The 14,293-nt window shown below is 47.9% G+C and overlaps 1 protein-coding gene across 3 annotated transcripts in view; it reads left to right on the forward strand.

Moving 5' to 3' along the window:
- The window catches only part of EEPD1 (endonuclease/exonuclease/phosphatase family domain containing 1), a 197,755-nt gene that overhangs the window by 143,644 nt on the left and 39,818 nt on the right, over positions 1-14,293 (forward strand). For all 3 annotated transcript variants that reach the window (XR_010322753.1, XR_010322752.1, XM_003406949.4), the window contains exons 5-6: positions 7,174-7,308; positions 11,254-11,392. Coding sequence is in view for 1 of the 3 variants with exons in the window: in XM_003406949.4 (XP_003406997.1) it covers positions 7,174-7,308; positions 11,254-11,392 (274 nt within the window). In the remaining 2 variants the exon portion in view is untranslated. The remainder of the gene's footprint in view (positions 1-7,173; positions 7,309-11,253; positions 11,393-14,293) is intronic.

The following is a 14,293-nucleotide window of genomic DNA, read 5'->3' on the forward strand; positions in this document are numbered from 1 at the left end:
TTCAAAACACCCTGCTTCTTGTGTAGTGTTTAGATCAGGAACGGACTGCTACCCAAGTGGAAATGGGACCCTGGGGTATTGGGAGGGGAGGAGATACCCTGTCAGGGCCCCAGGCAGCAAATGGGGTATTTTATCCTTAGTCTCCACGATCCCTTTATCACCATTCTGCCTTCTGCCAAGTTTGTCAAGTGCTCATTGTTCACTGATTGAAAATTTCAAGTTCACCTTTATTCATATATGAAGTATTTGCCAAGTTTGCACATAGGAATTGTCTTAGTTATCTAATGCTGCTATAACAGAAATACTACAAGTGAATGGCTTTAACAAAGAAAAATTTATTCTCTCACAGTCTAGGAGGCTAGAAGTCTGAATTCAGGGCACCAGCTCCAGGGAAGGCTTTCTCTCTCTCTCAGCTATGGGGGAAGGTCTTTGTCATCAGTCTTTCCTGGTCAAGGAGCTTCTCAGCACAGGGACTCCGGGTCCAAAGGACGTGCTATTCTCCTGGCTCTTGTTTCTTGGCGGTATGAGGTCCCCCTGTCTCTGTGCTTGTTTCTTTTTTATGGCTCAAAAGAAATTGACTCAAGATACAATCTAGTCTTGTAGATTGAGTCCTGCCTCATTAACATCGTAGAGGTAGGATTTACAACACATAGGAAAATCACATCAGATGACAAAATGTTGGACAATCACACATTACTGGGAATCATGGCCTAGCCAAGTTGACACACATTTTTGGGAAACACAATTCAGTCCATAGCAGGAATGATCTGTTGCAATTTTCAGCAGATTTTGATTTGGAATTTTCTTTTGTCAGTGTTACCCATACAGATGTGGGTAATTCTGTATATGATACATTTTCACTCTTATATACCATATTACCATATTCAGGACCAATTTTTCTCACCTTGGAATTTGCAATGCCAGTGAGGTTTGAGATTTAAAAAAAAATAAATTCTCCTGGTAGTTAATCATGAGTCAAAAAAATCATGATATAATTGTCCTATAAATGCAGATGTTTTATTTTTATCTCCATTATACCTAATACACATGAGCTGTACTTATATATATGGCTGATATTGATCAATTGGGCTTTTAAGTCATAAATATATATATATATATGCTTGGTTAAAAGTACCTAGTCACTTATTGACAATAGCCCCTACTCTTTTTATAAGCTGGTGTTGTTAGGTGCCGTCAAGTAGGTTCCAACTCATAATGACCCTATGTACAACAGACTGAAACACTGCGCGGTTCTATGCCATTGTAATTGGACTGTTCCAGGCCTGCTTGGCGTGGCCATAGTGACACAAAATGAATGAAAGCAAAAGAAGAAGTTCTATTTGATTGGCCAAGGAAAGGAGCACATGGGGACTTGGCATTGCCAAGATGGCTTCCAGAGCAATAGCCCAAGGAATTTATATGGGTGAAGTAAATTGGGTCTGGGGTCTTCAGGAATGCCTTGAGGTGGGGCCAGCTTGCTGATTGGCCTGGCCCAAAAAGGCGTTCCTGGGGCAGTCCGGCCTTTCTGTGCTTGCTTAGTCTAAAATGGGGGTCTCTCAAACCGGACCTTAGGCTAGGACCCCTCGCTTCTGAAAGCTCCCAATCTTGGGCCGCTGAAGTTTGGTTCCATCTGGTGGGAGAATAATTCTGGAGTCACTCAGAAGACAGGGTCAATGGTTCTGCACATGTCAGCTAGGCCAGATCTAGTTCTTGCCAGTTTCAGCTGGTCCTGCGACCCCAGCCTCTTGTTTTCCTCAACTTGGGGAGAAACAGGAAGCATACCCAAATAAGGAGATAGCTTAAAGACAGGGAGTTAGTTCCTATATCACAGAAGATGGCAGGCACAGCCCTTTGCCTATTCAAGATGGTGGGCTGGCTGCCAGTCTCACCATCCTCACAGCCCATTGTTGTTTAAAAATACGCACATAAATCTTACAAATCTTATTTCTCTGTTGTATTAATTTCTTATGGCTGCCATAACAAATGACAACACGTTGGGTAGCTTATAAGAACAGAAAGTATTCTGTCACAATTCCCGGAAGCTGAAAGTCCAAAATCAGGGTGTCAGCAGTGTTAACTCCTTTGGAAACCCAAGTGGCGTAGTAGTTAAGAGCTCTGGCTGCTAACCGAAAGATTGGCAGTTTGAATCCATCAGGCACTCCTTGGAAACCCTGTGGGGCAGTTCTACTCTGTCCTATAGGGTTGCTGTGAGTCAGAATCAACTCAATGGCAACAGTGTGTTTTTTTTTTTTTTTTTGAGGGCTCTGAGGAGAATCTGTTCTATGCCTCTCTCCTAGCTTCAGGTGGCTTCTGGCAGTCCTTAAGGTTCTTTGGCTTGCAGCTGCATCATACCCGTTTCTGCCTGTACTGTCACATGGTTATCTTCCCTCAGTGTGTCTTTCTCTAGCTCTTTCCTCTTTTATAAGGACACAACTCGTTGGACTAGGACCCACCCTACTCCAGTATGACCTCATGTTAACTGATAATACCTTCAAAGACCGTATTTCCAAACAAGGTCTCACAGGTACCAGAGGTTAGGACTTAAACAAATCTTTTGGGGGAATACAATTCAACCCGTAACATCTGGGTTTTTTGTTTTGGAGTGCTTCACAATTATCTGTAAATGGTTAGTGCATCTGACAGTCAATATACAATCCCAGTAGATTGGGATTAAAGCTGTATTAGAACATAGGTAGTCTTTCCAAGGAGTCCCTGGGTGGTGCATATGGTTAATGTGCTCAGCTACTAAATAGAAAGGCTGGTGGTTCAAGTCCACCCAGAGGCACTTCGGAAGAAAAACCTGGCGATTTACTTCCAAAAAATCAGCCGCTGAAAGCCCTTTAGAGCAGTTCTACCCTGACACACATGAGGCTGCCTTAAGTTGAATTGATTCAATGGCAACTGGTTAGTCTTTATGACTCTAGCCCATAGTTCTCCCTTCTCAGTCCACATAGAAATAGTAATACCACCTTGCTTTTTGTTTTTCTTAAATAGCACTTTATATGTAGGTGCCTCAGTCACCTACATACAGTCCATTCAATGCACTTTATCCATTCATTCAACAAATAATTACTAGAGGATACTACATACCAGACACTATGTCATGTGCCAGATACACACTGGTGTGAAAAAAAAAAAAAAACAGTGACCCAACCCTATTTCAGTTTTTATTCTTTTCAAGCCCCAATGAGGAGTCCAACCTGAGCCTGACCTAGCCCCTTCTCTCAAGAAACTCACAGCCTATTAGAAGGATGAGACAGGTAACCCGCCTCAAGTTCAATCCACTTACACTTCACAGCCTCAATTCCTTCATCTGTAAAATGGGAGCAATAGCTCGACTGCTAACCGAAAAGTTGGTGGTTTGAACCCATGCAGTGGCTCTGTAGGGGAAAAGACCTGACGATCTGCTTCTGTAAGGATTTCAGCCTAGGAGACCCTATGGAGCAGTTCTACCCTGTCCTATAGGGTCGCCATGAGTCAGACTCACTCTGAGGCACACAGTGACAACACCCCTTGTTCAGCTCCCCTGATGGCTATAAGGATTTTAAAAGACAATGTGTGCTGAAATTCTCTGTTAACAGAGCACAGCCCAGGGGCCCAGCAGATTGTGTGAGAGAAGCAGGCCAGTCTGGGTTGTGTTGAGCTGGGAGCTTACACCTGTGCCAAGGCCGCAGTACGCCCAGGTGTAGCCAGTGTTGCCAGGTAGGATTGTGGGCCCTGTGTGGCTGAATCTCCCAGTTTCTCAAGAGCAGCAAATACTGAGATTTTAACTAGAGGCAGGTAATCCAAACATGTTTTCAAACACTGGCTGGGTCAAACACCATATACCTGCAGATCACTAATGTTCAGTCTTTACCCAGAGATGAGACAATGGTAGCAGATATGCTGCCATTTCTCAGATACCTGAAATGATGTCCAAAGCAAAAAAAAAAAAAAAACGAAACCCACTGCCATAAATTCTGACTCCTAGTGAATTATAGGACAGGGTAGAACTGCCTCATAGGGTTTCCAAGGCTGTAAATCTTTACAGAAGCAGACTGTCACATCTTTCTCCCACAGAGCAGCTGGTGGGTTTGAACCACTGACCTTTTGGTTAGCAGCTGAGTGCTTTAACCACCACGCTACCAGGGCACCTCAAAATCATGTCCAGTCACCTGTAATTCAAATTTCTAGTCCTCATACCATTGTTGGAGGGATATTTTTACAGATAACCTTTGAGACCAAGTAAGATCAAATGTTTGCCCAGAAGTTGCCCAGCTGATGGGAGGTGGGGCTTGGACTTGAACCCAGGTAGCTCACTCTGGCTCCAAAGTCTACACTCTCCTCACTACCCCATACTGAGGTCCAGATGCTCCGATGAAGAGAGAGAGAGGTTCGCTAAGTTGGGAGGGATTGGGAAAGGATCCTCTAAGGGTGGTAAGAAACCAGCGGTGGAAGGAGCAGCACTCACAAAAGTGTGGAAGTAAGAAAGCCCCGTCCTGCTGCAGACACATGTGAGCAGATGTGTAAGTCGCCTTAGGAAAGGAAGATGCTGCCCCTACCGTGGAGGGCTCCTCATTCACTGGGCACCAGGGAGCTACTGAAGTTTTGTGAGCAGAAGGTGACGTGAGTGACACTATAAGAAGGTTAATCTGGCACCAAGTTTAGGAAACTGAATGGGGAACAGCGTTCTAAAGCTGACAGGGCAAATCATATTTACCTTGTTCTATACCTGAAGAAACTGAGGGGCTCACCTGAGGTCCCATGACTCAGTGACATGGGCATGACCAAGACCTAGGTCTTCTCAGACTTAACTAGTGCTCACTCCTAGTCTTAGAATATATTAAAATACTCTTTGTCATGGATTGAATGTGTCCCCCAAAAATATCTGTCAACTTGGCCGGGTCATGATTCCCAGTATTGTGCGATTGTCCACCATTTTGACATCTGATGTGAATTTTCTATGTGTTGTAAATCCTACCTCTATGATGTTGATGAGATGGGATTAGGGGCAGTTATGTTAATAAGGCAGGACTCTACAAGATTAGGTTGTGCCTTGAGCCAATCTCTTTTGAGATATAAAAGAAAGAAGTGAGCGGAGAGACATGGGGACCTCATACCACCAGGAAACAAGAGCCAGGAGAATAGCGTGTCCTTTGGACCCAGGGTCACTGCGCTGAAAAGCTCCTCGACTAGGGGAAGATTGATGACAAGGCTCTTCCTCCAGAGCCAACAGAGAAAGAAAGCCTTCCCCTGGAGCTGACGCCCTGAAATTGGACTTGTAGCCTACTAGACTATGAGAGAATAAATTTCTGTTTGTTAAAGCCATCCACTTGTGGTATTTCTGTTACAGCAGCACTAGATGGCTAAGACACTTTTCAGTGCTTTTAAAACATGGAAGTGCATGGCATGCCAAACACTGTTCCCGAGTTCCCACCCTATTCCTAACACACACCACGAGCAGTTGAGGTACCCGGCCCAACAAGGCTATGACCCAGCAGAGGCTGGCCAGGGAGATGGCTGTGCAGACCCAGCGTGGAGGAGCCCACAGGGCAGCATGGCTGAGTAAGGCTCTCAAGGCTAGTAGAGCCTCTCAGGCTGAAATCGGGGTGGGGAGGAAAAGTGTTTACTCTTCCCGTGGTAAGTCCTCTGGGCAGCAGCACAAAGCAGGCAGGTCGAGTGGCTTCTCTGACAGATGAGACAGCACCTGGACCTGCCCGCCGCTGCCCCTCACCTGCCCCGCTCACCAGGGGTCTTAGTTACCTGGTGCTGCTGTGACATAAATACCACTGGCGGGTGGCTTTAAAGAACAGAAATTTATTTTCTCACAGTTAGCTCTGGAGGTTAGAAGTCCAAATCAGGGTCTTGGCCATATCAGTTCCTTCCTTATCTCTAGCTACAGGTATTCCTTGGTTCCTTGACGGCCCTCACATGGTGTCTGTCTTCCTCCATGTGAGTTTCTCTGTGTCTATTCTGGTCTTTTTATAGGTAAGAAGACATTAGGTTTAGGATCCACCCTACACTGGTATGAGACTTTATTAACATAACAAAAGAAAAATCCCACTTTTCAAACAGGATCATGGCCACAGATACAAGGGCTAGGAATTCACTACATTTTAGTTTTTTTTTTTTTTTTTTGTCGGGGAGACAGAATTCAGTCTACAACGCTGGGGCTCCAGGGTTCCTGTGATGCAACTTAGACCTCAGCGTGGCCCTGTCCACCTGCTGAGGGACCTTGACTGCCCATTTCCAGACCGTTGGGATGGTTAGCTCTGATTTTCATTCATCCAGCAAATGTTTACTGAGCATTTACTAGGTACCAGGTGTTGAACCAAGGTACGAGGTCAAGAAAGACACAGACACAATTCACACAGACCCTGGTTGGAATCCTAGAGAACTTTACTCACATAGAGAAGAAACAGAGCAAAGTCAGCTTCAATAATGGGAATCAGTCCCCCATGGCCAGTGGGTCTTACTCTGCAGCTGATGCAGGGCCAGCAGTCTGCATGTACCCCTCTTGTGCTGCAGGTGAAGGGAAGGAGTTTCTCTGATGAAGAAGAAACTGAGACAGAGAGAGAGGCTCAGTTCCTACTTCCATTATCAGGGAATGTTCTGGGTTGCAAAGGTGTGCAACGGACCATCTTCCCAACACCAGGCACTGTTTGTTCTAAGCAGCAACTAATCACTAAGCAAAATCCACCCCTTGGGATCTCATAGTTGATTCTCCGGTTTGCCATTGACCAGCTGTGGGGTTTAGGGAAGTTACTTAACCTCTCTGAGCAGTAGTGTCCTCATCTGGCAAATGAGGGTATGAATTGTGCCCTCATAGGGTGTGATGCTTGCAAGGATAATTCTCCTGATCTGGGCCTCCTCCACTTCCCTTTCCCACAAAAGAGAAGAATGTGGGCAACCCTGATTGCATAGATAGCTCTGAAATTGGCAGTGTGTGAAATGGGAGGGACAAGAAGGTATGTGTTGTGGCTTTCATGTGTCTTTTTGTTTTAGCAACAGCCCCGTGCACACACCTTCAGGGACCAAGAGGCAGAGCCTGCTGCTTCTCCCCAGCCTCTCCCTCGCACTCCTGCCAAGACCTTCCCCGGCAGGATTGAACCCTGTGGAGGAAGACGCTGGCAACAAAATGAACTCCACTGAATGCCTGCTTTTCACCAGCTCTGTCTGCCCTCTCCCCTGCAGGGTGTGGGGTACTCAGGCTTCCTGTGGGACTCCACAGCCGGGGTGGAGCTGAAAGACACCTTCTTTCAGGACAGCATGCCGGGCAATGGGCACGGAAAACCCACGCATCCCAGCCCTTACCTCGCACACTTCAAGGTACCCTGTTTATTGTCTACCACATCCCACTTCTCTTTCTAAAAAGGAAAAAGAAGTTTCTCTTTCTAAAACTGTGAGTGATTGACACCTCCTTGTTTTGACTTGATTTTGTGTCTCCCAGGGTTGGATCAGCACCTGCTCCTGGGGTTCCTATGGCCAGTGACCCTGTCCAGGGCAGGAACAGAAGGGGTTTGGAGGGACTGTCAGCCCCAATAACTACTGTGGCACCTGGGCAGGGAGACCAGATGGCTGGCTCCCAAACCTGACACATATCAACATCACCTGGGAACATTGTTTAAATGAGTGATTCTTTGTCCCTACCCCAGACGTAGGCAACACTGGTGGTTCAGTGGTAGAATTCTTGCCTTCCGTGTGGGAGACCTGGGTTCAATTGCTGACCAAGGCACCCCATGCACAGCCACCACCTGTCTGTCAGTAGAGGCTTCCGTTATTGCTATGATGCTGAACACAAGCTTCAGTGGACATTCCAGACTAAGGCAGACTAGGAAGAAAGACCTAATGTGGTCTGTTTCTGAAAATCAGCCAGTGAAAACCCTGTGGATCACAAGAGTCCAATCCCATTGTGCATGGGGTGACCATGAGTCAGGGACCAACTGAATAGCAGCTAACAACAACAACAGCACCTCTAGGCATATAGAATCAGAATTTCTGGAACAGAACCCAAGAATGGAAGACCAGGGAGAAGGATTTAAGGCAGCCCTCATCCGTGTGGGCACCTCTGTCTCACAGAGTGTAGGAGCAGATAAGGAGATTGATCTAAGCCTGTCTCTCCGACCCTCCATACCCTTGGGAAGTGTTAATGAGCGGCACAGTGGTCAGAAGCTGGACAGCAGGCAGGAGGAGAAGCCAGGAGCAAAAACAGGTCACCAAGTCGGCAATCATGGGACCCGTGGCCCTTACCTGTGAAATCACAGGGTCAGGCAAGGGTGGTCCTGGCCACAGAGCCCAGCAAGCCTTTTGTCTGCCAGGCATCGAGACACCCCTTCCTCCATTCTGTGTTATCCAGATAAGGCCTTGAACCTGTTTGTTTGGGTTCGAACCCCTGCTGAGAATTTGCATTTCTAACAAGTTCCCAGGAGATGCTAATGCTGCTGATTAGGGACCAATTCTGGGAACCACTAGTGGAGTGGTGGTTCTCACACTTTATCATACATAAGAATCACCTGAGGATGTTGTTAAACTGCCGATTCTGATTCAGTATATATGGGGTGGAAATGCAAATTCTCAGCAGGGATTCAAACCAGAACAAACCATTTCAAAGCCGTGGCTCCAGAGCAGTCCTGAGCCTGAGGGTTGCCCCTGACCCCAGCAGGTTCTCTCTGGCAGGAGCAGGGGGCTGGGCCACATGGGACAGCCATGTGTTGGGGGCTACTTGGCCTGTAGCACAAGTCCACGGCCCTTCTCACACTTATCCCTGTGGTGTTGATGGGCATGTGTCTGTACATGCTCACACATTGAGGGTATTTATGGTTACAACCATGGCCCTTCTCACACCTGTAGCTCTCGTGTTGATGGAGTTGTGTCACAGCTGGGCTTGTTTGTGGTTATACCCGTGAACACTCATACCTGTAGCTACAGTACTGATGGGGTCCTGTGTGCACACACACACCTAGGGATTTCTGATGGTTGTCCCCATGGAACTGACGTGTCAGTCAGCCAAATATCTTCTTTAAAACCCCCTAGCCCCACACTGGGGCCCTTTTGTATGGAAAGCAGCTATACTGACCCTGACCAAGCAGGGCAAGAGCTAGGACTAGCCAGTGTCACTACAAGGCAGGCCATGTACCCTTTCTTCCTGGCAGTGTCTGATGTTTGTTGCCATGACAAACATAAGGGCAAGATTATGAAACCCAAAGCAGCTGAGTAACGCTGGGATGCCCAGGAGATGGATCCTGACTTTGTGGGTGCTCACCTGGATGCCATGGCCTCCATCCTGGGGTGCGGGCCTGTCGTGTCCCCTAGGCTACCAGCGTTTTGGCAGCCTTGTTTTTTACACACTTGAAGCCAGGTGAAAGTGAGCGTCGGGTCAGCAGTCCAGGGGGCAAAGAGCACAGAGAGGAGCCGGAGGGGTGGGGATGTGGGGCAGAAGGAGGCCGCAGGCCCTAGTTGGCGAGCCTTAAAGAGGACTTAGAGGCGGCCACACAGGTAGGAGCCCCAAGTCTTTGTTAACAGCCAGCTGCTAGAGCCACCTCCTTCTTTATGGTTGCTTGGAAGGAAAAAAAAAATCTGACACCTCCAGATATGTCCGATTTACCAGGCCCTAAGGAGTCCCTGGAAACCCTGGTGGCGTAGTGGTTAAGTGCTCCAGCTGTTAACCAGGAGGTTGGCAGTTCAAATCCACCAGGCGCTCCTTGGAAACTCTATGGGGCAGTTCTACTCTGTCCTTCAGGGTTGCTATGAGTCGGAATCGACTCGACGGCATTGGGTTTGTTTTTTTGGAAGGAGTCCCTGGTGGTGCAGTGGTTCAGAGCTCTGCTGCTAAGCAAAAGATCGGCAGTTTGAATCCACCAGCCACTCCTTGGAAACCCTATGGGGCAGTTCTACTCTGTCCTATAGGGTCACTGTGAGTCAGAATCAACTTAATGGCAGTGGTTTTTTTTTTTTTTTTTTAAGGAGTCCCTGGGTGTTGCAAAAGGGTAAGCGCTTGGCTGCTAACCAAAAGGAAGTTCTGGTGATCTACTTCCAAAAAATCATCCATAGGAAACCCTATTGTCTTAGTCATCTACTACTGCTATAACAGAAATACCGCAAGTGGATGGCTTTAACAGAGAGTTTATTTTCTCACAGTAAAGTAGGCTAAAAGTCCAAATTCAGGGTGTCATCTCCAGGGGAAGTCTTTCTCTCTCTATTGGCCTTCTCATCAATGTTCCCCCCAGACCAGGAGCTTCTTCACGGAGGGACCCTGGGTCCAAAGAACGCACTCTGCTCCCAGCACTGCTTTCTTGGTGGTATGAGGTCCCTGTCTCTACTCACTTCTGTCTTTTATATCTCAAGAGATTGCCTCAAGACATGATCCAATCTTGTAGATTGAGTCCTGCCTCACTATCACAACTGCCGCCGTCCTCCCTCATTAACATCATAAAGGCAGGATTTATAACATACAGGAAAATCACACAATTCCGGGAATCACGGCCCAGCCAAATTGATACACATATTTTGGGGGGACATAATTCAATCCATGACACCTCTGGAACACAGTTTGACATACTTGGGGTTGCCATGAGTCAGAATTAACCCGAGAGAAGCTTGTAGGAGGCTCTGGGTGACACAAATGGTAAGCACTCAGCTGCTAACCAAAAGGTTGGTGGCTCAAATCCACCCAGAGGTATCTCAGAGGAAAGGCCTGGCGATCTGCTTCCTTCCAAAAGGTCACAGCCTTGAAAAACCCTATGGAGCACAGTTGTACTCTGCAACACGTGGGGTCGCCATGAGTTCCAATTAACTCACAGCAACTGGTTTGGTTTGGTTTTTAAGGAGGAGTAGGGAATACCAAAGGAGCCTTGGTAGCACAGTGGTTTAAGTGCTTGACCACTAACCAAAAGGTCGGTGGTTCGAATCCACCACCCACTTCACAGGAGAAAGATGTGGCAGTCTACTTCCATGAAGATTATAGCCTCAGAAACCCTATGGGGCAGTTCTGCTCCATTCTATAGGGTTGCTATGAGTCAGAATCAACTCAACAGGCAGCGAGTTTGGAGGGATACCACGTTGGGGGAGATTAAGATCAGTCTTGCTCCTGCAAGTGCCCTGGAAGAATCTTCAGATGAAGCCCTACGTGTGAAGCACTGTCTTGTGCGGTGTGGGCTGGCCTTGGTTTTGTTTACTATTGTCAACTTTGTGCAGAGGCTGTTAATGCGTCGGTTATAACTGATACAGGAAACATGAGCAGCTGAACCTTTTCCTGTTCCTTTGTTTCCTACCCAGGTGGGAAGTAATGACTTGACCCTTGTGAACCTTCACCTGGCAGCCTTGACACTCCCAGGGGCTGAGAATCCAAGCAAGAATCACAGTGAGGGCCTCCGCCTGGCCAGCTTCGCACAGACCCTGCAGGAGACCCTGAAAGGTAGGAATGGCCTTCCTCACGGCTTGGCCAGCAGGGAGGGAGGTTTCTCTCCCTGCCATCTCCTGTCTCTCAGCATCTGCAGCCACGTGTACAGAGGAGATAGACCCCTGCCTCTCGTGGAGCCCGCCACCCCCTGCAGCGTGGTCTTGTGTCTGTGGGCCTGACATATGCGTTCCAGGGTGGCTCTTCAGCCTCTTTAATGGGAAGGATTAGGGGGGAAACATAAGTGGTGAAACGCTCTCCCGTGACAACTTCTCCTGGGTGCACCTGTCTCAGGTATACCACCCTGACAGTGCTACCTGGAGACTCAGACTCTTCAAGACAAAGAGAGCTAGAGAGTGACGAGGAGAGACGTTAAATTCCTGATGAGTAGCGACTTGAGTTTTTCTCCCTAGTGGGATACAGATTGCACAGAAGAAGCCCGGAGTCTGTCAGAAAAGTTGGATTTTTCTTTCAGCTCCTTTGCCAGCCGTGGGACCTCAGGCAGGTCACCGAGCCACTTCCAGCCCCATCTGTAAACTGATGACTTTAACTCACAGGACTAGCCAGAGCTTTCAGTCAGATGTATCTGTGGAAGTACCCGGCACGTGGAGGGGGCTCAGCGTGCCTGAACTGACTCTAAAAATGCCAGAAGAATCAAGAGAGCATTGAAAAGAGCAGGACTTGAGAAGAAAGGAGGGCTCTTTGCTTTGTAGGTCCTGCCCTGATGAACAGAGCAGGCTTTCTGTGCTTGATTTACTTGTTACCCAAAGGGAAGAGTTGACCGGGCTGTCAGGACTAGGACGTTTGCAATTTGGCTTGATTTTTCTAAGCACCAGCCTCTTCTAATTGAGTGTTTACAGCCAGAGGCCTGGAATTCTCTTCTATGCTCTTAAGTCTTGACCAGTATCCATTGCGCCACCAAAGCTCCTTCTCTAGCTTCTTAAGGCTTCTCTTGTTCAATTGGCCCTGTGCAGTGGATGATTTGTGAAGATTCAGCTACAAAAATTATTTTAGTCAAAGTACAAACTTACATTTTTGAGCCAGGAATGTGACCAGCGTTCATCTTAAATTAAGAGTCCTTCTCCCTGGTTGGCACAGACTTTTTGCACTCAGCTACGTACTGAAAGGTTGACAATTCAAATCCACCCATCGGCATCATGGAAGAACAGCCTGGCGATCTGCCTCCCCAAAGATTACAGCCCAGAAAACCCTATGGGGTGCAGCTCTACCCGGAAACACGTGAGGTCGCCATGAGTTGGGATTAACTCGACGGCAACGGATTTGGTTTCAGGTGTAGTGGTCTAAAAAGTCAGAAAAGGGTAATGTTCCACCCAGGCAGGGGAAATTGTTCACCCACAGCCAGTCTCTAGGATGGTTTTATAGCATTTAGAATCTATGGACATTTCTGTCGTTCTTGATCCCAAGCTTTTCCTTTGCTTTTCATGGAAGCACAAAGGAAAGAAGCCTGTTGCTAATTCTCAGAGAGCCTCAGGCAGTCAGTGACTGGCTTTGCTGATATCTAGGGAGTGGTCAGGCTTCTGCCACACAGCCTGGGCAGGTTGTTGTCCCAAGTTGCCAAGGGGCTATCAATCCACAGCCTGACCTGGCCCTGACAGTGCCCAGGTGTTCTCTGTGTCCCCCTGCCTGTAACATGCAATTAATTGTTAACCGATGATACTGTGAGCTCAAGGTTTCAGGATGTGTTCCGGTAGCCCAAGGTGCAGCCCAGGTAAATAATATTAACAGAGGTTGTTCAGCTCAGACAAAGCTTAGCCTTCATTCCATAGGCTTCCCTCCAAGCAAACAGAACTGACTTGATTAGCAAACTGTGGGCCTCCCTGCCTTGCCCGGAAGTGCGTGCAGGCTGACCTCAGCGGAGAGTGTGTCAGTCCCCTGGTGGAATTTTCTTCTTTCAGACCCCCCTGCAGCTTGAGGAGAGGGTCTTGCTCTGAGAACTCAGGAAGAGTAAAGCACAGGGCGTAGTACTGCTTACATCTGGATAGATAATCCCTCAATGAGGACCAGTCCCTGCTGGTGTCACTGGCACTTTATAGGAATGCTGAGGAAATCAGTCCCGGGCATTCTCCTCTCACTTCTATGAACCAAGGGAATGAGAAAGGAGCCTACCCAGACTGATGGCTTCTGGGAGGCAACTCCAGGCCTCTGCCATACCCTGGGACCCTCAGAGGCAAAAGTGGCCCCAGAATCATCACAGCCGCCGATTTCACCAAAAGATGAGTCTCAGGGACTCTGGATGCTCCCACTGATAGAGAACTGTTGTGTTCATTTGTAAAGTTTCATAGAGCTGGGTTTATGGACGCTCAGCACCAGCATTTCTCCTGGTTTTAGAGCTGACTTTTTCGGCCTGAGCTCTTTTCAGGTCTGCATCCCAATAAACACCTTCTTCTTTATATGGGAGCCTCTGCCTCGGGCTTTAAAACCTTTAGCTATCCAACACCAGTTGCACCCTTGTTCTGAGGTATTTCTCCTGCCTATTTTATTCACTTATTCAGCATGTGTTTATCAAGCTTCTGCCACTTGGCAGGCGCTCTTCTAGGCACTTGGAATACTTACTGCTAGGAACAGCAGCCCATGTCTGTGTGTCGCCTCCAATCCAGCTCTTTGTTAAGAGCCCTGGATTAGAGAGACGCCTGGGTGACTTTGGACAAGGCCTCCAAGCTCTGAGAGCCTCAGCTTCTTACCTGCACAGCGGAGGTGGTGATAGCACCTGCCCACGGAATTGCAGCAGCTCAGTAGTGCGCTGTGGAGGAAGGACTCAGAACAGCGAGGCTCGGGGGATGGTCGTTAGTGGTGGCCAGGTATGAGTGTGATCGTTAGTATTATCCTCAAGTATTTCCTGTTGGAAGTTGGGGTTCGTTTCTCAAGAAGCTCAGGCTTACCCTGACTTGAGTGCCAGGG

This window comes from Loxodonta africana, chromosome 8 (genome assembly GCF_030014295.1).
Source record: "Loxodonta africana isolate mLoxAfr1 chromosome 8, mLoxAfr1.hap2, whole genome shotgun sequence".
Taxonomy (NCBI): Eukaryota; Metazoa; Chordata; class Mammalia; order Proboscidea; family Elephantidae; genus Loxodonta; species Loxodonta africana.